Source organism: Lolium rigidum, chromosome 3 (assembly GCF_022539505.1).
Source record: "Lolium rigidum isolate FL_2022 chromosome 3, APGP_CSIRO_Lrig_0.1, whole genome shotgun sequence".
Classification (NCBI taxonomy): Eukaryota; Viridiplantae; Streptophyta; class Magnoliopsida; order Poales; family Poaceae; genus Lolium; species Lolium rigidum.
In genome coordinates this window covers 124,405,642-124,432,695 of record NC_061510.1, presented here as the reverse complement: position 1 = coordinate 124,432,695, position 27,054 = coordinate 124,405,642, and the positions used below count along the sequence as shown (strand labels likewise).

The 27,054-nt window shown below is 41.6% G+C and overlaps 1 protein-coding gene across 1 annotated transcript; it reads left to right on the top strand.

The window, feature by feature from the left end:
* Positions 1-23,483: 23,483 nt before the first annotated feature.
* Positions 23,484-26,344, top strand: LOC124702265 (jasmonate-induced oxygenase 1-like). The gene is made up of 3 exons (XM_047234389.1): positions 23,484-24,001; positions 24,085-24,418; positions 25,744-26,344. Exons 1-3 carry the CDS (start codon positions 23,490-23,492, stop codon positions 26,005-26,007), a joined length of 1,110 nt encoding a protein of 369 aa, XP_047090345.1. The 5' UTR covers positions 23,484-23,489; the 3' UTR covers positions 26,008-26,344.
* The last annotated feature ends 710 nt before the right edge of the window (positions 26,345-27,054 follow it).

The window sequence follows — 27,054 nt, the reverse complement described above, 5'->3', positions numbered from 1 at the left end:
TTCATTGTACACATAAACCATAGGAGCAGTACCTCTAAACCAAGTAAGATTCACAAGATTTTTATTTTTCCATTTCAAAAGGCTCACTAGCACTGTGGTCACCTGTAGTGCCCCAAAATTATAATCATCGGCCATTGCAACGGAAATGAACCAAAATAAACATCAAGTAGGGCCTCATACTTACAAACCGCATGAACAGTGCAAGTGGGCCAAGCATGATGCACAAATCAAGAACGACATGCCTCATAGTTAAGGGGGACACACAAGTCTTAGGGATGGAGCAAGCGAGCTAAGTAAGATGCATAAGATTTCTATTGTGCATATCACATGGGTCTCATGCACCATCCCAGGATCATCGGCAATTGCATTATAATCATCAGCCATTGCAAAAAAAAAGAACAAAATTAAAATAAACCAAATCAAATGCATAACAATGTGAAGCCTCATATAATTTAATGGGACACAAGTACCTCTGGGATGGCACTAACGATTCAAGTAGGATGCACAAGCTTTGTATTTGTGGATATCGCAAGGCTCACTAGTACCACCCTAGGATCACCTATAGTGCCCCAAAATTCTAATCATCGGCTATTGCAATAAAAAGAACCAAAATGAACATCAAGTGTGACCTCATACTTACATTGGACACTGGTAACTTAGGGATGGGGTTAGTGGGCCAAGTAGGACGCACAAGATTTATATATTTGCATATCACAATACTCACTAGCCCCACCATCAGATCACCTGTAGTGCCCTAAAATTCTAATCACAGGCCATTGCAGAAAAAAACAAACAAAATGAACATCAAGTAATATTGTATTTCAATGTTCACCTTTACAAACTAAAATCCAATACTTCTTGAATAGTTTAGTACTGCATCTAGCTTGCATCTACATGGCAGCTAGAAGCACTCGAGTAACTGAACAATTATACCGTTCCACATCGCAACTCTTATCTAATATCCAGCTGGTTTTTAGCAGAGCTATATATACTGGTCGTACACTAGACTAGCCAGACAACAGTTCTCAAATCTGATAACACCAACACCACATCGAACTTTCTCCATGTAGATTCCTAAATCTAAGAGCAATCGGTTCGATCTAATAATGCAGACCTACAAACATATCAAGCAACTAAAGCGTCTGAGTCAGCACTAACATACCACGAATTCTATGACTCTAAAGATAAAGCAAGGCTAAAGAGAGGCAACGGGGAAGAAACCAATTACCTGCGCGAGCCGACAAAAGACATACAGAGTGGTAAACTGGTAACCGGTCAGTGGTGGCGGTGCAGGGCCGGAGGGAGAGAGGCGTGTGGCCGGAGCGGTAGCCAGTTGACATCGGCGGGTGGGGCCAGTGATGACCCACAAGTATAGGGGATCACAACAGTCTTCGAGGGAAGTAAAATCCAATTTATTGATACGACACAAGGGGAGCCAAAGAATATTTGTAAGCCTTAACCGCGGAGTTGTCAATTCAGCTGCACATGGAAACAGACTTGCTCGCAAGAGTTTATCAGTAGTAACAGTTTTATAGCAGTAGCAGTAGTGAAATATCAGCAACAGTGTAACAAAGACAGCAGTAGTGATTATAGTAAACATCAGGATTAAAATACTGTAGGCACAGGGATGGATGAAGCGGTATCCAAGTACTAATCAATTCATAGGCATGTCTTCCATATTTAGTCGTACGTGCTCGCAGTGAGAAACTTGCACAACATCTTTTGTCCTACCAGCCGGTGGCAGCCGGGCCTCTAGGGAATCTACTGGAAATTAAGGTACTTCTTTTAATAGAGCACCGGAGTAAAGCATTAACACTCTGTGAACACATGTGATCCTCATATAACCGCCTTCCCCTTCGGTTGTCCCAATTTCTGTCACTTTGCGGCCTCGGGTTCCGGACAGCAATACATGTATACAACTTGCAGGTAAGATCATAAAACAATGCATATCATCATGAAACAATAACATGTTCAGATCTGAAATCATGGCACTAGGGCCCTAGTGACAAGCATTAAGCATAACAAGTTGCAACAATATCATAAAAGTACCAACTACGGATACTAGGCACTATGCCCTAACAATCTTATGCTATTACATGACCAATCTCATCCAATCCATACCATCCCCTTCAGCCTACAACGGGGGAATTACTCACACATGGATGGGGGAAACATGGCTGGTTGATGGAGAGGCGTCGGTGGTGGTGATGGCGATGATCTCCTCCAATTCCCCGTCCCGGCGAAGTGCCAGAACGGAGTTTCTGGTCCCGAGACGGAGTTCCGCGATGCCGGCGGTGTTCTGGATGTCTTCTGGCGATTTCGTCTAACCCCTCGTGCATTTTTAGGTCGAAGACGTTAAGTAGTCCAAAGGGGGGCATCGGAGGCTGGCCGAGGGGGCCACACCATAAGGCGGCGCGCCCCCTCCCAGGCCGCGCCGGCCTATGGTGTGGAGGCCATGAGCCTCCCCCTAGCCTGCCCTTCTGGCTCCGTTAATCTTCGGTGAAAATAGGCCCATTGAAATTAATCCCGGGGATTTTCCTGAAAGTTGAGTTTCTGCACAAAAACAAGACACCAGGGCAATTCTGCTGAAAACAGCGTTAGTCCGTGTTAGTTGTATCCAAAATACACAAATTAGAGGCAAAACAATAGCATTCGGGAAAGTAGATACGTTTTGGACGTATCAACTCCCCCCAAGCTTAGCTTATTGCTTGTCCTCAAGCAATTCAGTTAACAACTGAGTGCGATAAAAGAACTTTCACGAACACATTTGTTCATATGATGTAAATATTCTCATGACATGGACAAGTACATAAGCAATTCATAACAAGATACATGCAAATAAAATCATCTAATAGCTATGTCAATCATAGAAAAGGTACCAACAAATTAATAATAAGCATCATGAATCATGTCTATCAGCAGGATTGCAATGTTCATAGAAGGATATGATAAAGTGGTATCTCGCTTGCCCGTATTTGTACAACAAAACATAAATGCTCGGACACCTTTGAGGTTCATGGGAAGACTGGAAGTAGAGATTATCAAAGATAAAAGCATCAAAGTTATACCACAGTTAATCACATTTTGGGACAAGCATATTATACTAAGAATGACGGTTGTTCTCTCAAGAAAGTGCTCAAAGAAAGGATGCTGACTCAATGTAAAAGTAAAAGATTGATCCTTCGCAGAGGGAAGCAGGGATTAACATGTGCTAGAGCTTTTCATTTGTAAAACAGGAGTAAAATTATTTTGAGAGGTGTTTGTTGTTGTCAACGAATGATAGTGGGTACTCTAACTACCTCGTCAACCATACTTTCAAGAGAGGTCCCCATGAAGGACGTTATCTCTACCAGCAAGGTAAATCATCCCTCTTCTCTTTTGTTTACACATATATTTTAGTTTCATTATGGATGACACTCCCCCCAACCTTTGCTTACACAAGCGGAGCCAGGAACTAAACTGAGGGGGGTCGAAACTAAGCTCTAATTTATTTATTTTTTGACTGAAAAGAGCAACGAAAGAGGTCCAAATAGATTCAATTTACATATTTCATCAAGTACAACAAATTATAACCATCTAAACAAGTACGGCCTCTCGACAAATATGCCCATCTCATTTTGTCTCTGATTTCAGGGGTACCAAATGACTCAATTAGTATCCGAATTCCGGAGTCGGCAACCACATTTGCTAGATCAAAAAATTTAGGAACATTTGCCTACAACATTGAAAAGGGAAACTAAAAATTACCCCTAATTTCTACCTTGTAATGATGCAAGCAAGTATCAAAACTCAAGAAAAGAGGAAAATCAACCTGTATGCGTGCCCTCTTGCGTGATTCCTCATCGCCGTCGGCGTCCATCGAAGAAGCTAGCAGCGGAAGGGGTAACGCGGCGGGGTGGGGCGGGGAAAGGCGGCGGCGGGCCAGGGAAACACGGTGGGGCAGCGGGGAAAAGCGGCGGGGCGATGGGCGAGCCGCCGGAGCGGGACGGGGAAAGGCGGCGGTGGGCCGGGGAAACACGGTGGGTCGGCGGGGAAAAGCGGCGGGACGGGGAAAGGCGGCGTTGGGCTGGGGAAACAAGGTGGGGCGACGGGGAAAAGCGGCGGGGCGGCGGGCGAGCCGCCGGAGCGGGGCGTGGCGGCGGCGGCAGGAATAGGTCTTGCTCTGCGGGGCGGCAGGGGTGTGCTCGCTCATTCGCTCCGTCCGTCGCTCGCTCCGTCGCTCGATAGTCGATACCGGTTGGGCTTGACTGGGCCTGGGGTCTTTTTTTTTTGTCAAAAACTGAGGGGGGTCGAACGACCACGCTCGACCCGGTGGTGGCTCCGCCCATGCTTCCATCAATCACATACCATGGAAGAGTGTCTATTTGCAATTTAAGTTGCTTACTGATAAATCAGGGCAAAACATGTGAAGAGAATTATTAATGAAAGTTGATTAATTGGGGCTGGGAACCCCGTTGCCAGCTCTTTTTGCAAAATTAATTGATAAGCGGATGTGCCACTAGTCCACTATGAAAGTCTGTCAGGAGTAAATGACAAGATTTAAAGATAAACACCACATATTTCCTCATGAGCTATAAAACATCGAAACAAATTGAGAAGTATTTTGAAGGTTTAAAGGTAGCACATGAGAATTTACTTGGAATGGTTTGAAATGCCACGCATAGGTATTTATGGTGGACACTTTGGAATAACTTGGTTTTCAGGGGTTTGGAAGCACGAGCAGCGTTCCCGCTTAGTACAAGTGAAGGCTAGCAATAGACTGGGAAGCGACAATCAAGAGAGCAATAACCGTCATAATCATGCTTGCGACAAAATAAATTAACGGAAGTATAAAAGTGATACAAGAACTCTGAGGTAAAGTAAATCATCGAGGCTTAATTGACTTTTGTTCAGTCATATGCATGCGTGAGCATGTGCCAAGTTGATTCAAGTGAATTATTCAGAGGAGGATACCACAATGTCATACCTATCTATGAATAAAGCAATGCAAGCAAATATTTATGATATGCTACTCATATTAATAAATTGGAGCTAAGCATGAGAGATCATGAACTACTAGACTTTCTTAAATGACATACACCTCACATGAACCAACTAAGCATGCTCACATGGATGAGTATATGTACAAAAATGAAAACAAATAGAGTTCATACCAGCCTCTCACCACAGTCGAATTGTCGTAGATCGTCATTATTGCCTTTCACTTGTGTAGCTTGAATAATATGAAATGAAAGCCAAGCTCCAGCCACCGAAGACCACTGAACTCCATAATGAACTTTACAAAACCAAAGAAGAACAGCAAATATTTTTGGTGTTTTCGAATTGGAAACAAGAACAAAAGGAAACAAGCAAACAAAGCAAAATCTTTTTGGATTTTCTTATAGCAAACCAACGATAGCAAACAAAGCAAAATAAAAGCAAGAAACCAAAATAAACAAATGGTAAAGAGAAACAACAGAATATTTTTGGTCTTTTTGTGTTTTAGGAAAGAAACAAAGCAAAAACAAGAAAATAAAAGCTAAAAGAATCACATAAACACAAAGCAGCAGAAATTCGTCAAACTTGACAGCAGTACAGTAATCGATTTTTAAGAAATTCTTCCGCTGCCCAGCTCGAAAACTGTTCAACTAATGAAAGTTAGATAACAATCTGGGGAACATGCACAAAAATTGGCTTCGCAAAATAACATTCTGGCTGTTTTTGAGAATTTTTTTGGTATCAGTCCAGAATCTGTTTTCAATCAGCACTTCCCCAAATATCATCTTCCTCTTATTACAAAACCACTTTAAGAAGCTAAACAAGTATGTACAAGTATCCAGCAATTGTAATATGCAATGAATGAGTGATGCCGGTATACCTCCCCCCAAGCTTAGGCTTTTGGCCTAAGTGGAGATCAATCTAAAACATCTTGCAAAACAAGTAGTGCTACAGCAAGTAAAACAAGTGGAGGAAGAAAGAAATGTTGTTTAGCTCTTCTATGCATATAAAATGTACTTGTTAACAAGGTTGATCAAGTCTTGCCACCAAATAAATCTTACATGACATAAGAAGAAATAAACCTCAAATCAATCATGTTACCTTATATTGAATTGATATGGATCCAATCATAATACTTTGATATCCTTGCTTAGGCTCATATATAGGACAATCAATAGCTCCCACTTTGATAGTTCTCACATTAGAAATTGTATTAACTCCACATACTTTATCAATCCTCTTGGGAAAATAAACGGTATGTGATACGTCCCAAACGTATCTATAATTTCTTATGTTCCATGCTACTTTTATGATGATACTCACATGTTTTATACACATTATATGTCATATTTATGCGTTTTCCGGAACTAACCTATTGACAAGATGCCGAAGGGCCGCTGTCGTTTTCTGCTGTTTTTGGTTTCGAAATCCTAGTAAGGAAATATTCTCGGAATCGGACGAAATCAACGCCCAAGCATCTTAGAATCACACGAAGCTTCTAGAACACCCGAGAGCCGCCGGAGGAGGGCCCCGTGGGCCCCGGATGATAGGCTGGCGCGGCCGTGGGTGGGCCGCGCCCCCTACCGTGTCGTCGCCTCGTCGGCCCTTCGACTCCGCCTCTTCGCCTATTTAAAGGTCCCCGACCTAAAACCTCGATACGGAAAAGCCACGCGTACGAGAAACCTTCCAGCAGCCGCCGCCATCGCGAAGCCAAGATCTGGGGGACAAGAGTCTCTGTTCCGGCACGCCGCCGGGACGGGGAAGTGCCCCCGGAAGGCTCCTCCATCGACATCACCGCCATCTTCATCAACGCTGCTGTCTCCCATGAGGAGGGAGTAGTTCTCCATCGAGGCTAAGGGCTGTACGGGTAGCTATGTGGTTAATCTCTCTCCTATGTACTTCAATACAATGATCTCATGAGCTGCCTTACATGATTGAGATTCATATGAGTTTTGTATCACTATTAGTCTATGTGCTACTCTTGTGATGTTATTAAAGTAGTCTATTCCTCCTCCATGGTGTAAAGGTGACAGTGTGTGCATCATGTAGTACTTGGCGTAGGTTATGATCATAATCTCTTGTAGGTTATGGAGTTAATTATTACTATGATAGTATTGATGTGATTTATTCCCCCTTCATAGTGTGATGGTGACAGTGTGCATGCTATGTTAGTACTCGGTTTAAATTGCAAAGATCTATTATGCTCTAAAGGTTACTTAAATATGAATGTCGAATGTTGTGGAGCTTGTTAACTCCGGCATTGAGGTGCTCTTGTAGCCCTACTCAACGAAAGGTGTTCATTATCAAACAAGAGTATATGTAGCACAAAGGAAGAGAACTTATTTATTTATGTGATCAATGTTGAGAGTGTCCACTAGTGAAATTATGATCCCTAGGCCTTGTTTCCAAATACTGCAATCATCGCTTGTTTATTGTTTTACTGCATCTTTACTTCCTGCAATATTACTACCATCAACCGCACGCCAGCAAGCACTTTTCTCGGCGCCGTTACTACTCGCTCATATTCATTCATACTACTTGTATTTCACTATCTCTTCGCCGAACTAGTGCACCTATACATCCGACAAGTGTATTAGGTGTGTTGGGGACACAAGAGACTTCTTGTATCGTGATTGCAGTGGTTGCTTGAGAGGGATATCTTCGACCTCTTCCTCCCTAAGTTCGATAAACCTTGGGTGATCCACTTAAGGGAAACTTGCTGCTGTTCTACAAACCTCTGCTCTTGGAGGCCCAACACTGTCTACAAGAATAGAAGCACTCGTAGACATCAAGCACTTTTCTGGCGCTGTTGCCGGGGAGGAAAGGTAAAAGGCGCTCATACTCCGGTCCCAGGTAACTAAGTACTTTTCTGTTGCCGTTGTGTGTGTGCTCGAAGCTATTTCATTTAGATCCCGCAATTGCATCTTTTTGTTTCTTGTTAAACACTAGTAAGGCATAATGGAAAACATCTGTGAGCTTTTTGTACTATTTCCCGAGTCAAGACATGAATGGTTTAATGCGAAAATTAAAAAACCTATGGAACCTTATTTGCATGCTAGTAGTAATATTAGTATGAACGCTTTGAACACCATTGTTGATAATGATATATAAAATTCTAAGCTTGGGGAGGTCGGTTTTGATGAAAATGATCTCTTTAGCCCTCCGGGTATTGAGGAGAAAGTTTATGTTGATTATGATATGCCTCCCATATATGATGATTATAATGATAGTGGTCTTTTGTTGCCACCTACTATGGAGGATAAAGTTTGTTATGATTATAATATGCCTCCTATATTTGATGATGAGAATAATAATGATAGCTACTTTGTTGAATTTGCTCCCACTACAACTAATAAAACTGATTATGCTTATGTGGAGAGTAATGATACTTTTATGCATGTGAATAAGAATGCTTTATGTGATACTTATATTGTTGAGTTTGCTCATGATGCTACTGAAAGTTATTATGAGAGAGGAAAATATGGTTGTAGAAGTTTTCATGTTACTAAAACACCTCTCTATATGCTGAAAATCTTGAAATTGTGCTTGTGTTGCCTTTCTATGCTTGTTGCATCATGCTTCATGAATTTGTTTATTTGCAAGATTCCTATGCATAGGAAGCATGTTAGGCTTAAATTTGCTTTGAACTTACCTTTTGATGCTCTCTTTTGCTTCAACTCTTATGTCTTGCGAGTGCATCATTAAAACTGCTGAGCCCATCTTAATGGCTATAAAGAAAGCACTTCTTGGGAGATAACCCATGTCTTTATTTTACTACAGCAATTTTGTTTTATATTTGAGTCTTGGAAGTTGTTACTACTGTAGCAACCTCTCCTTATCTTTATTTTATTGCATTGTTGTTCCAAGTAAAGTCTTTGATAGTAAAGTCAATACTAGATTTGGATTACTGCGCAGAAACAGATTTCTTGCTGTCACGAATTTGGGTATGATTCTCTGTAGGTAACTCAGAAAAATCTGCCAATTTACGTGCATGATCCTCAGATATGTACGCAACTTTCATTCAATTTGAGCATTTTCATCTGAGCAAGTCTGGTGCCTCTTTAAAATTCGTCTTTACGGACTGTTCTGTTTTGACAGATTCTGCCTTTTATTTCGCATTGCCTCTTTCGCTGTGTTGGATGGATTTCTTTGTTCCATTACCTTCCAGTAGCTTTGAGCAATGTCCAGAAGTGTTAAGAATGATTGTGTCACCTCTGAATATGTGAATTTTTTATTATGCACTAACCCTCTAATGAGTTTGTTTTAAGTTTGGTGTGGAGGAAGTTTTCAAGGGTCAAGAGAGGAGGATGATATACTATGATCAAGAAGAGTGAAGAGTCTAAGCTTGGGGATGCCCCCGTGGTTCATCCCTGGATATTTCAAGAAGACTCAAGCATCTAAGCTTGGGGATGCCCAAGGCATCCCCTTCTTCATCGACAACTTATCGAGTCATTTCTCTTGAAACTATATTTTTATTCAGTCACATTTTATGTACTTTACTTGGAGCGTCCGTGTGCTTTTATTTTCGTTTTGTTATTTTCATTCTCTGAATAAATGCTTGTGTGGGAGAGAGACACGCTCCGCTGGTTCATATGAACACATGTGTTCTTAGCTCATAATGTTCATGGTGAAGGTTGAAACTGCTTCGTTAATTGTTATATGGTTGGAAACAGAAAATGCTGCATGTGGTAAATGGTATAATGTTTTGAATAATTTGATACTTGGCAATTTTTGTGCTCATATAGATCATGTTTAAGCTCTTGCATCATGTACCTTGTACCCATTAATGAATAACTACATAGAGCTTGTTAAAATTTGGTTTGCATGATTGATCTCTAGAGTCTAGATATTTTCTCGGTTGAGGTGTTTGAACAACAAGGAGACAATGTAAAGTCTTATAATAGTTACAATATGTTCATATGTGAGCTTTGCTGCACCTTTTATACTTGAGTTTGCTTCAAACAACCTTGCTAGCCTAGCCTTGTATTGAGAGGAATTCTTCTCGTGCATCCAAATCCTTGAGCCAATAACCATGCCATTTGTGTCCACCATACCTACCTACTACATGGTATTTTTCCGCCATTCCAAAGTAAATTACTTGAGTGCTACCTTTAAAATTTATATTCTTTACCTTTGCAATATATAGCTCATGGGACAAATAGCCTTAAAAACTATTGTGGTGAAGAATATGTACTTATGTGTCTTATTTCTTAATAAGTTGCTTGTTGAGCGGTAACCATGTTTTCTGGGGACGCCATCAACTCTTTTACCTTTGTTGAATATCATGTGAGTTGCTATGCATGTTCGTCTTGTCTGAAGTAAGGGCGGTTTTCGCAATGAAATGGTTTGAGTATGCATATTGTTAGAGAAGAACATTGGGCCGCTAACTAAAGCCATGATTCATGGTGGAAGTTTCAGTTTGGACAACTAATCCTCAATCTCTTATGAGAATATTAATTGTTGTTAAATGCTTATGCATTAAAGAGGAGTCCATTATCTCGTTGTCTATGTTGTCCCGGTATGGATGTCTAAGTTGAGAATAATCAAAAGCGAGAAATCCAATGCGAGCTTTCTCCTTAGACCTTTGTACAGGCGGCATAGAGGTACCCCTTTGTGACACTTGGTTGAAACATATGCTATGCAATGATAATCGGTGTTAATCCAAGCTAATTAGGACAAGGTGCGAGCACTATTAGTATACTATGCATGAGGCTTGCAACTTATAAGATGTTTTATACATAACACATATGCTTTATTACTACCGTTGACGAAATTGTTTCTTGTTTTCAAAATGAAAAGCTCTAGCACAAATATAGTGATCAATGCTTCCTCTCGCGAAGGGCCTATCTTTTACTTTATTGTTGAGTCAGTTTGCCTATTCTTTCTATCTTAGAAGCAAACACTTGTATCAACTGTGTGCATTGATTCTTACATGTTTACCTATTGCACTTGTTATATTGCTTTGTGTTGACAATTATCCATAAGATATATATATGTTGAAGTTGAAAGCAACTGCTGAAACTTATATCTCCTTTGTGTTGCTTCAATGCCTTTTACTTTGAATATATTGCTTTATGAGTAACTCTTATGCAAGTCTTATTGATGCTTGTCTTGAAAGTATTATTCATGAAAAGTCTTTGCTGTATGATTCATTTGTTTACTCATTATCTTCATCATTGCTTCGAATCGCTGCATTCATCTCATATGCTTTACAATAGTATGATCAAGATTATGATAGCATGTCACTTCGTAAATTATCTTTGTTATCGTTTACCTACTCGAGGGCGAGTAGGAACTAAGCTTGGGGATGCTTGATACGTCCCAAACGTATCTATAATTTCTTATGTTCCATGCTACTTTTATGATGATACTCACATTTTTATACACATTATATGCCATATTTATGCGTTTTCCGGAACTAACCTATTGACGAGATGCCGAAGGGCCAGTTGCTGTTTTCTGCTGTTTTTGGTTTCAGAAATCCTAGTAAGGAAATATTCTCGGAATCGGACGAAATCAACGCCCATCATCTTAGAATCACACGAAGCTTCCAGAACACCCGAGAGCCGCCAGAGGAGGGCCCCATGGGCCCCAGATGATAGGCTGGCGCGGCCAGGGGGTGGGCCGCGCCCCCCTACTGTGTCGTCGCCTCGTCAGCCCTCCGACTCTGCCTCTTCGCCTATTTAAAGGTCCCTGACCTAAAACATCGAGACGGAAAAGCCACGGTACGAGAAACCTTCCAGAGCCGCCGCCATCGCGAAGCCAAGATCTGGGGGACAGGAGTCTCTGTTCCGGCACGCCGCCGGGACGGGGAAGTGCCCCCGGAAGGCTCCTCCATCGACATCACCGCCATCTCCATCAACGCTGCTGTCTCCCATGAGGAGGGAGTAGTTCTCCATCGAGGCTAAGGGCTGTACCGGTAGCTATGTGGTTAATCTCTCTCCTATGTACTTCAATACAATGATCTCATGAGCTGCCTTACATGATTGAGATTCATATGAGTTTTGTATCACTATTAGTCTATGTGCTACTCTTGTGATGTTATTAAAGTAGTCTATTCCTCCTCCATGGTGTAAAGGTGACAATGTGTGCATCATGAAGTTCTTGGCGTAGGTTATGATCATAATCTCTTGTAGGTTATGGAGTTAATTATTAGTATGATAGTATTGATGTGATTTATTCTCCTTTCATAGTGTGATGGTGACAGTGTTCATGCTATGTTAGTACTCGGTTTAAATTGCAAAGATCTATTATGCTCTAAAGGTTACTTAAATATGAATGTCGAATGTTGTGGAGCTTGTTAACTCCGGCATTGAGGTGCTCTTGTAGCCCTACACAACGAAAGGTGTTCATTATCAAACAAGAGTATATGTAGCACAAAGGAAGAGAACTTATTTATTTATGTGATCAATGTTGAGAGTGTCCACTAGTGAAAGTATGATCCCTAGGCCTTGTTTCCAAATACTGCAATCATTGCTTGTTTACTGTTTTACTGCATCTTTACTTCCTGCAATATTATTACCATCAACTGCACGCCAGCAAGCACTTTTCTGGCGCCGTTACTACTGCTCATATTCATTCATACTACTTGTATTTCACTATCTCTTCGCCGAACTAGTGCACCTATACATCTGACAAGTGTATTAGGTGTGTTGGGGACACAAGAGACTTCTTGTATCGTGATTGCAGGGTTGCTTGAGATGGATATCTTTGACCTCTTCCTCCCTGAGTTCGATAAACCTTGGGTGATCCACTTAAGGGAAACTTGCTGCTGTTCTACAAACCTTTGCTCTTGGAGGCCCAACACTGTCTACAAGAATAGAAGCACCCGTAGACATCAGTATGCTCCTTGTCATCAACATTGAAAGTAACTTTTCCTTTATTGCAATCAATAACAGCCCCTGCGTTGTTAATAAAAGGTCTCCCAAGAATAATAGACATATTATCATCTTCAGGCATTTCCAACACAACAAAATCAGTTGATATTAAGCAATTATTAGTAACTTGAACAGGAACATCCTCACATATACCAACAGGAATAGCAGTAGATTTATCAGCCATTTGCAAAGATATATCAGTTGGTATCAACTTATCTAAATAAAGTCTCTTATAAAGAGAAAAAGGCATAACACTAACACCTGCTCCCAAATCACATAGAGAAGTTCTAACATAATTATTCTTGATGGAACAAGGAATAGTCGGTATACCTGGGTCGCCAAGCTTCTTTGAAACTTTGCCATTGAAAGAGTAATTAGCAGGCATAGTGGAAATCTCCTCATTAGGAATTTTCCTTTTGTTAGAGACAATATCTTTCATATACTTTGAATAAGGAGGCAATTTAATAGCATCAGTCAAAGGGATTTGCAGGAACAAAGGTTTCATCCAATCACAAAATTTGTTATAGTGTTCTTCTTCCTTTGATTTTAGTTTCTTAGCAGGAAAATGCATTTGCTTTTGAACCCAAGGTTCCCTTTCATTACCATGTTTCTTAGCAATAAAATCTTCTTTAGTATACTTTTTATTTTTAGCATGCTTTTCAGGTTCTTCTTCAACCTCTTCTTTATCAGAAGCATCATTCTTATCATTATCTTTATCATGTTCATTACCACTTTTAGTTTCAGCATCAGAAAATAGAAATACTATTAGGATCATTAACAGTCTCAGAGGATTCTACAACAGTTTTATGTTTCTTTTTCTTTTTCTTAGATGGAGCACTAGTTTTAGTTCGTTGAGAATCTTGTTCAACTCTTTTGGGATGCCCTTCAGGATATAAAGGATCCTGGGTAGAAACACCGCCTCTAGTTGTTACTTCATAAGCATGTTTTTCTTAGATCTATTTTTTAACAAGTCATTTTGCACTTTAGTGAGTTGATCAATTTGAGTTTGAACCATATGAAAATGTTTAACAAGCATCTTAACATCATTGGAGGTTCTCTCCACAATACCATGCAATTCACTAATAGCTCGAGAATTTTCCATTAAATGATTCTCTACTCTCATATTAAAATTATTTTGCTTAACAATATAATTATCAAACTCATATAAGCATTGATCAGGAGGTTTTGAATACGGAATATCTTCCCTAGTAAAGCGTTGAAGAGAGTGTACCTCAATCATGGATGAAGGGGGAGTTATTTTGCATAAATCTTCTATGGGAGGTAAATTCTTCACATCTTCGGATTTAATACCCTTCTCTTTAAGAGATTTCTTGGCTTCCCTCATATCTTCATCATTTAATTTAATCATACCCCTCTTCTTCAATATTGGTGTCGGGGTTGGTTCAGGTGTAGCCCAATCATCATGATTCCGGCCTATTCTAGCAAATAATTCTTCAGCGTCGTCTGGAGTTCTTTTCCTGAAAACACAACCAGCACAACTATCCAGGTATGACGTAGACTCAATGGTTAGTCCACTATAAAATATATCAAGTAAATCATGCGTTTCCAGATCATGTCCAGGCCGAGCTCTGATAAGAGAGCAAAATCTCGCCCAAGCCTCAGGCAATTTCTCTCCATCTTCCTGGTAAAAATTATAAATTCTCTGCAAAGCAATATGTTGAGCACTAGCAGGAAAGTATTTCCGAAAGAAAACATCAAGAAAATCACTTGGACTATCAATAGAATCAGGTGGCAAACTATTATACCAAGTTTTAGCATCATCCTTTAATGAGAAAGGAAAAAATTTAGCAACGAAATAAGTACGCTTCTTAACATCATCAGAAAACAAGCTACTCAGAGTAGACAGCTCAATCATGTGTTCTACAACACTTTCTTTTTCAGTACCACAAAAAGGTGTTTTCTCAACAATAGATATATGAGATAAATCAAGAGAAAAATTATAATCCTTATCCTTAATGTTTATAGGAGATGTGGCAAATTTAGGATCAGGAGACAGTTTATATCTAAAAGTATGTTGTGCAAGAAGCTTTTTAATATTACTTGTACCAGTAGTAGCATTGCATTTATCAATGAAATCATCATCAAGTTCTACATAATCTTCATCAAGATCATCACTAGAGTATTCAACAGACTCAGGTGAATTAACAGGTGTAGCAGCATTTTCATTAGAAATTTCAGTATTTTCAATTTGTCTAGACCTAGCAATTGTAGCATCTAGAAAAGATCCTAATGAACCATCATTATCAAGCACAGTAGAAGCATCATCAAAATTATAAGAGGAATTTTCAGATTCAGCAGAAGTACCAGCATTTGAAGCTTGTGGTGGTGAAACAAGTTTACTTATCACAAATGGTGAATCAAGAGCAGCAGAGGTACTCAGAGTTGTACCTTTTCTTGTAGTGGATGGTAATATGGCGACTTTAGTATCGCGAGGTTTACCCATGATGGAGAATTTGCAGCGAACAATATCAATCCAAGTGAACTTGCAAATAAAGCTATGCTCCCCGGCAACGGCGCCAGAAAATAGTTTTGATGACCCACAAGTATAGGAGATCGCAACAGTCTTCGAGGGAAGTAAAACCCAATTTATTGATTCGACACAAGGGGAGCCAAAGAATATTTGTAAGCCTTAACAGCGGAGTTGTCAATTCAGCTGCACCTGGAAACAGTACTTGCTCGCAAGAGTTTATCAGTAGTAACAGTTTTATAGCAGTAGCCGTAGTGAAATATCAGCAGCAGTGTAACAAAGACAGCAGTAGTGATTATAGTAAACAACAGGATTAAAATACTGTAGGCACAGGGATGGATGAACGGGCGTTGCATGGATGAGAGAAACTCATGTAACAATCAAGGTAGGGCATTTGCAGATAATAATAAAGCGGTATCCAAGTACTAATCAATTCATAGGCATGTGTTCCATATTTAGTCGTACGTGCTCGCAGTGAGAAACTTGCACAACATCATTTGTCCTACCAGCCGGTGGCAGCCGGGCCTCTAGGGAATCTACTGGAAATTAAGGTACTCCTTTTAATAGAGCACCGGAGCAAAGCATTAACACTCTGTGAACACATGTGATCCTCATATAACCGCCTTCCCCTTTGGTTGTCCCAATATCTGTCACTTTGGGGCCTCGGGTTCCGGACAGCAATACGTGTATACAACTTGCAGGTAAGATCATAAAACAATGCATATCATCATGAAACAATAACATGTTCAGATCTGAAATCATGGCACTCGGGCCCTAGTGACAAGCATTAAGCATAACAAGTTGCAACAATATCATAAAAGTACCAACTACGGATACTAGGCACTATGTCCTAACTATCTTATGCTATTACATGACCAATCTCATCCAATCCCTACCATCCCCTTCAGCCTACAGCGGGGGAATTACTCACACATGGATGGGGGAAACATGGCTGGTTGATGGAGAGGCGTCGGTGGTGATGATGGCGATGATCTCCTCCAATTCCTCGTCCCGACGGAGTGCCAGAACGGAGTTTCTGGTCCCGAGATGGAGTTTCGCGATGGCGGCGGTGTTCTGGATGTCTTCTGGCGATTTCGTCTAACCCCCGTGCGTTTTTAGGTCGAAGACGTTAAGTAGTCCAAAGGGGGGCGTCGGAGGCTGGCCGAGGGGGCCACACCATAAGGCGGCGCGCCCCCCTCCCAGGCCGCGCCGGCCTATGGTGTGGAGGCCCTGAGCCTCCCCCTGGCCTGCCCTTCTGGCTCCGTTAATCTTCGGTGAAAATAGGCCCATTGGAATTAATCCCGGGGATTTTCCTGAAAGTTGAGTTTCTGCACAAAAACAAGACACCAGGGCAATTCTGCTGAAAACAGCGTTAGTCCGTGTTAGTTGTATCCAAAATACACAAATTAGAGGCAAAACAATAGTAAAAGTGTTCGGGAAAGTAGATACGTTTTGGACGTATCAGCCAGTCGAAGGAGGGGCAGGGTAAGGTGCGCTAGCGGCGGGTTGTGGGGAGAAGGGAGCAGTGGTGGGGATAAGGTTCCAGTACGCCGACGGTAAGAATATACTGCTCGCATACCGAAGAAGGGGCACGCCAACGGTATGTCGTGGTACAAGTTGTAATCTGGCCTGCACTTACCGCTAGCATATCATATTTCTGGTACGCCAACAGTATCCTGGTACTACTGGCACATAAATTTTTTGTACCATGGCGATACGTAGCCCAGGCGTACAAACATTTTGGTGCGCTGGCGGTAGAAATGATAGCATAATGGTTTTCCTACTAGTATACATCTCGACAAAATAAAAACCCTTTTAAATAAGAGCAAGAGTGAAAATAATAAAACCCTAATGAATGAGCTAAGATTTCTATGGGATCTATCTAAAATCCGTACAACAACTGCAGATCCGAGGGATATCTAGCTTCATCTACACTTGGAGATCAACAATCCCCTCAAATCCGGTAAGTATTGGAAGCTATTATGTTCAAAAGTAGATTTAATACTAGAAGAAAATGGAGCAATATTAACTAACCTTGTGCACTGCAGATAAGCTGTCGAGGAGGCAGCTTATTTAGTTCGTCGCCTGTCGACCAGTTCATAAATTAAGTTCAACACTGATGACCAGGACGCATCATAAGATATTAACCCATGTTCATCTCACATAGGGGTTATAACTAGGCAAACGATATTTTCAACGATAAACTTAAATTTGCAGATTGTTTCCTCACTGTATCGCTAGTCTTGTCTACCTTCAACCAGACATATTTCTCGGTCTCAATGAAGTGAGGGAACCATGCGTCCTTGATAATCCATCTTCTTCAATATAAAAGTCTAGGAGGCACCTTCTTGTAGACCTGACTGAGAAATGCTGAAATAGAAATAAAAATATGAATATGTAGGTAATTACTAGTTACTATATCTACATTATCAATAGGAAATTCCAAGTACCCTTGACCATGGCTTGCTATAATTTGTTACCATCTTGATTTTTCCAACCAAGACATTTGACTTTTTCATCTGACAAACATACAAAGGAATGTAAGGAACACCTTCATGCATACTCCTCCTAAGCAGATTGAATTGTGACCTAGTCATCTCTAAATAATTGGCATATAAGATGTGACAATCAGAGAATTTTTTATTTTAATATAAGGTCCTACATATAATATACCGAAGCATGAAGAATTTGTGGTAATTACAAGAAAACTGTACACACAAGTCCACAAAAATGATTAATCAAACCTTGAGGATAAACTTCGATTCATTTTGGCTGTCGCACTCTACGCTAAACATGGTGCTAGCAAGACATCGGCATCGCTACCACTCATGTCAATGATCGACAACCGTGAGTGACATAGCTACCTTATCAAAAGTGACCAATGAAAATCCTACATCTAAACAAAATGAAAACCCTACTAAATAAGAGCAAGAATGAAAACAAGAAAACCCTACTAAATTGGCTAAAGTTGGATGGGGGATTAATATCTACAACTACTACGGGTCCGAGGGAGATATAGCTTCATCTACACTTGAATATAAATAATTCCATCGAATCCGATAAATATTGGAGGCTATTTCGTGCGAAAGAGTATCCAATACTAGCAAAAAAAATGGAGCAATAGTAACTAACTTTGTACGATGTAGATATGCATTTGAGGAGGCAGCTTCTTCAGTCCATCGCCCATCAACCATTTTACAACTTAAGTTTAGCATTGACGACCAATACACATCATAACACATTGACCCATATACATCTCACAGAGGTGTTATAACTTTGCAGCCGATACTATTTTCAATGATGAACTCGAATATGCAGATTGTTTCCTCCTGCAGTTCAATGGCCTTCGCAACATCAACCTTGCCAGTGGTTAAAATGCCCATATCCCTAGTCTTGTATACCTTCAGCCAAACATATTTCTCAGTCTGGATGAAGTGAGGGGAACATTTGTCCATTAGCAATCTATCTTCTTCAATGTGAAAGTCCAGGAGGTACTTCCTTGTGTAGTTGACTGAGAAGTATCGAAACAGAAATAAAATCATGAATATGTAGTTAATTACTAGTTTCCATATCTACATTGTCAATAGGAGATTCCAAGTACATTAACCACGAGTTGCTACAATTACTTAGCATCGTGATTTTGGCAACGATGGCATTTGACCTTTTCATCCGGCAAACATACAAAGCTGACTGAATTGTGACCTAGTTATATCTAGGTAACTCGCATACACGATGTGACACTCAATCAAATTTTATGTTTTAATATAATGGCCTACATATAATATACATAAGCATGAAGATTTTTTTCTAATTACAAGATAACAGTACACACAAGTCCACAAAATGATTAATCGGTTGTCGCACTCTATGTTGAACAGGACGCTCGTTGTCGGCATCGCTAGCACTTGTAATGTCAATGACAACCATGGGTGCCATTCCTACCTGATCAAAAGTGGACAATGAAAATCCTACATCGAAACAAAATGAAAACCCTACTGAACAAGAGCAGGAGCGAAAACAAGAAAATCCTAATAAATCGGCTAAGCATTAATGGCGAGATTAATATCCATCTAAAATCGGTAAAATTACTGCCACCGAGGGAGATCTGGCTTCATCCGTACATGGATATAGATAATCCCCTTGGATCCGTTAAATACTGGTGGCTATTTCATGCGAAAGAAGATCTAATACTAGCAAAAAGGGAGCAAGAATAACTAAACTTGTGCGTTACAAATATGCAGTTGAGGAGGCCGCTTCTTCAGTTCATCGCCCGTCGATTAATAATTATTTATTCCCCAAAATTACTTAAGTGATGAAAATTATAACACCCTTTACCCCCAATATGTTTGAAAATTATTTCTGAACCATTTTGGACAAAAAAATATGTGGGAAAGCCCTACACACGACCAAAGTGCAAAAAGCGTTTGAGATAGCTATCAGGAAAAATGACACCAGAAGTAAATCGTAGGTAATTACATAAAAACGATTTACATCTAATTACTGTATGCGAACTTGCAGATATATGGTGACGGTTCTTCCTTTTGGAACCGTTTGGGAAAAGTCACACATGGCCCTCATCTATTTTTTCATGTGATATGTAAGCCTTTCTGCCGGCTAAGCCAAGGAAGACGGTCAGCTTTCTAGAGGGTTAGCTTTGTCCGCGCAACACACGGAATAGGTCCCTTGTGTGCCCTGCGGGATTTAAAAGGTCCGATTTATACTAGCGTGTATTTGAAAACTATAATGACCAGATTTTTTTCATTTCACACCAATGGAATTTTTTTTTGAGAACATAGTACAACGCAGACGCTCACAAATACGCACGTACACTCACCCTATGAACGCACACCCTACCCCTATGAGCACCTCCGAGGGACCGAGCCGGCATATCTTGAGGTTGACGAAGTCACCATTGGCGCCTCGCTGTTGACGGGCATGTCTACCACTGAAAGCAAAGTGCCGATAAATCCTAAAATTAATCGAGGTAAATGCAAACACCCATGCCAAGTCTAGGAATTAAACATGGGTGGGTTGGTTCCACCACAAGGAACCTAACCACCAGAGCCAAGCTCAGTTTGCCAAGCCGATGGGATATTGAACTTGTATTTCCCCTTATATTTTACCAGAGTTACATTCATGATTATTACACTATATAAAGATGATAGATTTAATGGATACATGGAGGAGACACATCATGCATGACGTTTACAACTAAATAGAAGCCATTTCTTAATTAATCTAGATAAATGTGTGACAAATCAAATGCTGTCCGTCCAAATAAACAAAGGAGACAACAGTGAGGTAGCATACTGATCCATATATAAAGGTTTCGATTTTGACATGAAGTACAACATTTACAACATTTTGCTAGATCCAAATAAACCTGAGCGGCGTTTTGGCTCCCGGGAGCATTTGCTCCCGGTTTTTTCGAAAAATTAAAACAAATCGAAAACTTGTCAAAAAATTCCGGAAAAAATCATGCATGTACCTGACCATGGCACGCACCACCGTGTAAAATTTCGTTGCAAAATGTCATTGTATGCGCCCTGGACAAAAATGACAAATTTCTGACATGAAATGAGATCCAAAAATATGAATCTCAGATCTGGATATTTGTCATTTTTTCCCAGGACGCATACGATGACATTTCGCAGCGACATTTCACAAGGTGGTGCGTGCCATGGTCAGGTACGTGCATGATTTTTTTCAGAATTTTTTGAAAAGTTTTGAAAAACAAAATTTGCTCCCCAAAAATCCGGGAGCAAATGCTCCCGGGAGCCAAGATGAATTTCCGTTATTATTAGACCACGTGGAGGAGAAAGAGAAGTCTAACCAAACAGCAAGGGTACTGTTCATCTAATTAAAAAAGGTTATTCTAGAGAGGACAAAAAAGTCAGCAATGCCTTCATGTGCCCGCCTAAATTAACCTCGTTACATATTGTTATGTCGTCAGTGTCAGCAAACGAATGCATATTATCAACACAAGATGGCTTTATATAACATGCAGAAATGTAGCCACTCTCTTCGTAGAAAAAAAACCCGCAAGTGTTGCCCATCTTTCAACGCACTACGGCACTAGCTACATATGAATATACCGTATTCAGTCTGTTCTAAAAATAATCGAAGTTTTAGATTTGTCCTCGGTGATACTTCTCTATATTGATAAATTTTATAAGAAAATGTGGCAATATCTACAACGTCAAATCTATAACATGGAAGTATGTTGTATGATGAATCTATAACATGGAAGCAATGTTCATTAGTTTGGAATTTAGGATACCGATGCTCCCTGTTCATTAGGTTTACACACTGATGCTCAACCTAACCATGTGATATTTCCTCTTTTTTTCTTAGTCACCTTTCTAAATACTAGAGTTCATTGTTGTTTAAAGATGAATTTGTCAGAATTAACCTTCCTCTCGGAGAATATACACCTGCAAGGCTCCACCGAGGCTCAACTTTACCTAAGATTGATTTGTAATATGAGATGCATACCTTCTTGGCCTCTGTTGGGGAAGCCTGTATTTGTGACTAGAAAGTTCCCCTCCCCCCGCCCACCCACACATACCCCACCCTACACGCACAGTTCCACATGAAGAGGTAAGCCACTCTTTAAGAGGATGTCGTATCATGGGCTTTGAAAGTCTCCAGAGTTTATTCAACAAGATCAATCTACCTTAGCTTGGCGCAAGGGTGGTTGTTGCATATTTCAAGGATGTGTGGTGAACTAGGGTTCCTCACAAGATCAAAATATTCCTTTGGCAGCTTATTCGAGGAATACTTTCGTCTAGTGAACAGGTGGCAAAGCTTCAATGCCCTTCAGATGGTATTTATGCTTTGTGTGGGGAACTTGAACATTGTAACCATATTTCCTTCTCGTGATCCTTTGCTCGCTTCATGTGGGCATGAGCTAGGGAGCTCCTGTAGTGCGAAACCCAGCGGGTGCCGGGGACTTCTTTGCCATAGCCCAGGGCCTGTCGGGCCGGCCCCTTCCATAGATTAGATTGTACCTTTGCAGCCCAATGCTAGACCCTTTGGAACATTCGTAACAAATTGACTATTGAAGGAAAGTTGATTATTAACCCATCTGACGCTAGTTTTAAAATGCCGATCTATATGCAGTATTGGAGGGTGCTGGTCAGACCGAAGGATTGATCACCTATGGACGAGATGATGGGTGAGGTGAGGAGACTTCATGCACATACTAGGTCTTGAGCTACTACTTCATTTTGTGTCGTGTGTAGACGCATTTTGTACTAGTCTTACTTTGTATCGTGATTCTTTCACTGTGTTTTGAGTTCTATGCGATCCGGGACGGATCGAACCTTCAGGGAGTGTGTGCTTGTGGTGTTTGTTTGTTTGTTGTAACAAGACTATGCATGGGTTCGATGTTGTTCGTGGCTTTTGAGGCAAAAAAAAAATCTATGTTGCTTCGTTCAAATGTGCCCCTATATAACGACAACCTCACATCTATGAAAGCTAATCTTCATGCTCTTGCATGGACTCAAAACAGAACAGAAGGATCTTAAATTTATGACACTGAGATAATCAATCTAAATCATCATCATGACAATGGTTCTTTTGATCGTACAACATGTTATGCATACTTTGATAAAAAAAAACATGAGCTTACATAGTTACATTATCTTAATAGTTCAATACTAAAACAACACGCATTTTTATTAACTCCGATGTGGCCAGGACAATTATATCTAGTACGGAAGGAGTAACGCTCAAACTTCAATACTCAAATGCTCATGATACCGCACAAGAATGCAAGAACGTGCTTTGTTTTGCTCATGATTGTTAAGTAGTACGGACTATTCACTAACCTAGCTAGAAGAAGTACTAATTTTGAGAGGGGTGTAGAGTCCACATACGCACTAGCTAGCATAAAGTATGTATGTCCACAAGAACTCTAGCCACACAAAAGGTGTATATTAATTAATGTTAATCCCTTCCTGGTCGTAATATTTGCAGCACGTGTTTGTTTTATCCTATCCGTTGCTTTCAAACCTTAGCAAAGCACTAGATGATTTTTATATTCAACACCTCAATTATGACAGTGTCTCTCCCCTTATCCTCTGCTGCTTTTATAAATGGTTAGTGCAGGAGCGTCTTAACACTACCGGCAAGCTATAGCACCGATGAGTAGCTGCTTCAACGGCGGCGCCGGCTGGCCGGAGCCCGTGGTGCGCGTGCAGGCCGTTTCGGACACCTGCGGCGAGACGATCCCTGAGCGGTACGTGAAGCCACCGAACGAGCGGCCGTCGACGACGACGCCCCAACCGGCAGCCTCCTCACATGGCAGCAGCGGGCCAAACATCCCGGTGGTTGACATGTCAATGCCGGACTCCGAGGAGACCGCCCGCGCCGTGGAGGCGGCGTGCCGGGAGTGGGGTTTCTTCCAGGCAGTGAACCACGGCGTGCGGCCAGAGCTGCTGCGCCGGGCGCGCTCGTCGTGGCGCGGCTTCTTCCGGCAGCCGGCCGAGGTGCGCGAGCGGTACGCCAACTCGCCGGCGACGTACGAGGGCTACGGCAGCCGCCTCGGCACCGCCAAGGGCGGCCACCTCGACTGGGGCGACTACTACTTCCTCCACCTCCTCCCGCCGTCGATCAAGAGCCACGACAAGTGGCCGGACCTTCCTTCCACCCTTCGGTACGATCGAACATCCATGACGCGCTTGGTAGCCAATTTAGAGTTAATTCATTAGCTGATCGATGTGTATGCATGCATGGCAGTGAGGCGACGGAGGAATACAGCGAGGATGTGGTGAAGCTGTGCCGGAAGGTATCGAGTTTGATGTCCAGGGGGCTGGGGCTCGACGGCGGGAGGCTGCATGAAGCGTTCGGCGGCGAGGGCGGCGAGGGGGCGTGCCTGAGGGTCAACTTCTACCCGAGGTGCCCGCAGCCAGAGCTGACGCTGGGCGTGGCGGCGCACTCGGACCCCGGCGGCATGACGATGCTGCTCGTCGACGACCACGTGCGGGGGCTGCAGGTGAGGAAGGATGGCCAGTGGATCACCGTCGACCCGGTCCGTGACGCCTTCATCGTCAACATCGGTGACCAGATCCAGGTAAGAAAAACAAGAGAGAATACGCACGTGCAGCTAGCAGCGTACCAATTGGAACGTTCCGTGTGCGTACGTATGCGGTAGCTAGGCTTAGTATAATCATCCGTGATCGACAAACTGACAACGATGAGAACGTAATACGAGTCTATGTATATATGACCATCATTGCAAACACCATAGAAGTACAGAACGTGCTCCATTGCAATCGTGGTGCACTATCTGCGCAAGGAACGGAAGCAGAGCCCGGGGGTAGGGGTCCGGAAAGATGTTCTCAGGTGTCGACAAGTGTCCATGGACATCCATTGGAAAATGGGACAAGTAACTGTTTCTCCAACCAAAAGCATCGGCGTATCCTCTTGACTGTGTCCGATCACAAAGACGAATCCACGTGAAAGATATGTTTTCCTTACATGAATTAAAGTGCTTCAAATTCATAATAGGGAATTTATAAAAATCGTGAAAAAAAACTTTCACAAAACCATGTTGTTTGAAAATCCAGGCAGGTTTTTTTTCTTTCTTTGGAGTACATAGACATGCATGATTCCTTTCCTGGGGTGCAAATATTAAAAATGAATGAATTTTATTGCATTATTCTATAAAACATACGGTGAAACCAAGAATATCAATATATAGGCAAAGGCAAAGATTCAATTTATATGTTAATTAGTTTCTGTGTAGCAACTTTTAATCCATCTGGAGTGCATATCTTTTTTTTTTTTTTGTAAAAAGTTAAAGATGAACGTGGAATAATCCGGGTCACAGAGGGTACATTTTGATGTTGTTTTCATTGCGCACATGGGCTTCTCTGGTCAATTTGGCTTGGCTATCTCTTCTATAGAAAGCTACTCTCTTTGTACCATATTTTTTGTCGTGGTTTCAGTTTTATAAAAATTATGGAAATGGGGGAGTAACTAGCTAGCTGTGTTGGGCCCTTTTGATAGGCAATGGCATCTGAGGCACCATATGAAGTGGCACATTTCTTCTCTTTCATGGATATACCTCTATAGGCATATTAGAAAAAAGGTTCAGGTGCAAGTGACAACCTACTCTGTCCGCAAAGATTCCATGCTCCTACTAGGCGCACTATCCAGCTAGAGTCGTGTCTAATCGCCCTACACCTTTGATGCTGCCACAGTGCGAGAGCTATCAAACCCATCAAGTTATGCCTAGCTCGCACCTGAGCTCGATCCTGGGCCAATCGCTGGTACAGCATGCGATGCCGCCGGTTCCCTGTCAACGTGGGACTACCAGCGTCCTCTCGATCGATCAGAAGATGATTATGTAAAGATCGATCAGTAATGATACTGATAGTATACGGTTGTCTGCAGGTGCTGAGCAACGCGGCGTACAAGAGCGTGGAGCACCGGGTGACGGTGAGCGCGGCGGAGGAGCGGCTGTCGCTGGCCTTCTTCTACAACCCGCGGAGCGATGTTCCGGTGGGGCCCATGCCGGAGCTCGTGGGGCCGGAATCGCCGGCGATGTATCCGGAGATGACCTTCGACGAGTACCGCGTGCACATCCGGCAGCGCGGCCTCAGCGGCAAGGCGCACCTGCAGTCGCTGCAGAGCTTCCGCAGCGCCGCCTCCAGCTGACACTCGCCCCGGCCGCGGCTGGCTTCCTCCGGGGGCCCTGTGCATCCCCCTATTCCATACACGTAGATGATCGATGACCGGTACACGTAACGTACATATACATAAATATACACAGTAGACGTCGGACGCTTCCTCTAATAAATATACATGGAATTGTCACGTACGTGCGTCATTCATGTTAACTTGATCACTTTGTTTATACACACAGTACGTACGACGTATAAATTAATGAATCTACCACAAATACGCAATTGATCATTCATTGTGTTGTCTTCTATTGTTAACTATGTTATTATCTTTTAAGAATAATAATATGCATGGGTGCGTTTAATTCTCAGTTGGCTGAAAATTACCTTAGTCATGCTACTACATCATCCTCCCATTTTGTACTACTTAAACATATTTTGTACTGTTTAAACATATTTCTCAGTTGCCACTTATTGCGAAAAAAATCACAGTCGCAAGTTGCAACTCACCAGCATGTAAATCCAACGATTGTGGACCTAACTAAGGATTATTCTTAATCCACTAAAAGTTGACAGTGTGTACATATGTTATTGGATGTTGTATTTTTATCTCCATCCCTTAGCCACATGGCTAGCTTGATCTCAACTCTCAAGAGTCAATCTCAATTATGGGCCGGTTTATTAAGTCGTGTATCTTTCAGTCCTTCCGCGTCAGTGCCTTCCTTTCCCCCCTACTCCCTCCGTCCTCAAATAAGTGGCCATCTAGCCTCAAACTTTGTCCATGAAAGAGTGTACTTCTATGTTCCCAATGTACTTTAAATTAGCAAAAGTTATTTCTCTCTCATCGCATAGAAATCAAACCCAATAATATTCAACACATGTTATCTTAATTTTGTACATGCACTTAGCCTATTGGAGATGAAATAATTAAAGAGGAGAGAGATGTTGGTTGCATCTTCCCAATGCAATTTTTCTCTCTTTATACTAATTTACCTTGAAAATCCCGCACATCCACTTATTTATGGACGGAGGGAGTACATGGTGCAGAAGTTAACGACACACTCACAATACCGACAACTGA

Coding starts and splice junctions, on each gene's coding strand:
- LOC124702265 (XM_047234389.1), top strand. CDS start 23,490: ATGAGTAGCTGCTTCAACGGCGGCGCCGGCTGGCCGGAGCCCGTGGTG. Junction 24,002..24,084: donor GACCTTCCTTCCACCCTTCG/GTACGATCGAAC, acceptor CATGCATGGCAG/TGAGGCGACGGAGGAATACA. Junction 24,419..25,743: donor ACATCGGTGACCAGATCCAG/GTAAGAAAAACA, acceptor GGTTGTCTGCAG/GTGCTGAGCAACGCGGCGTA.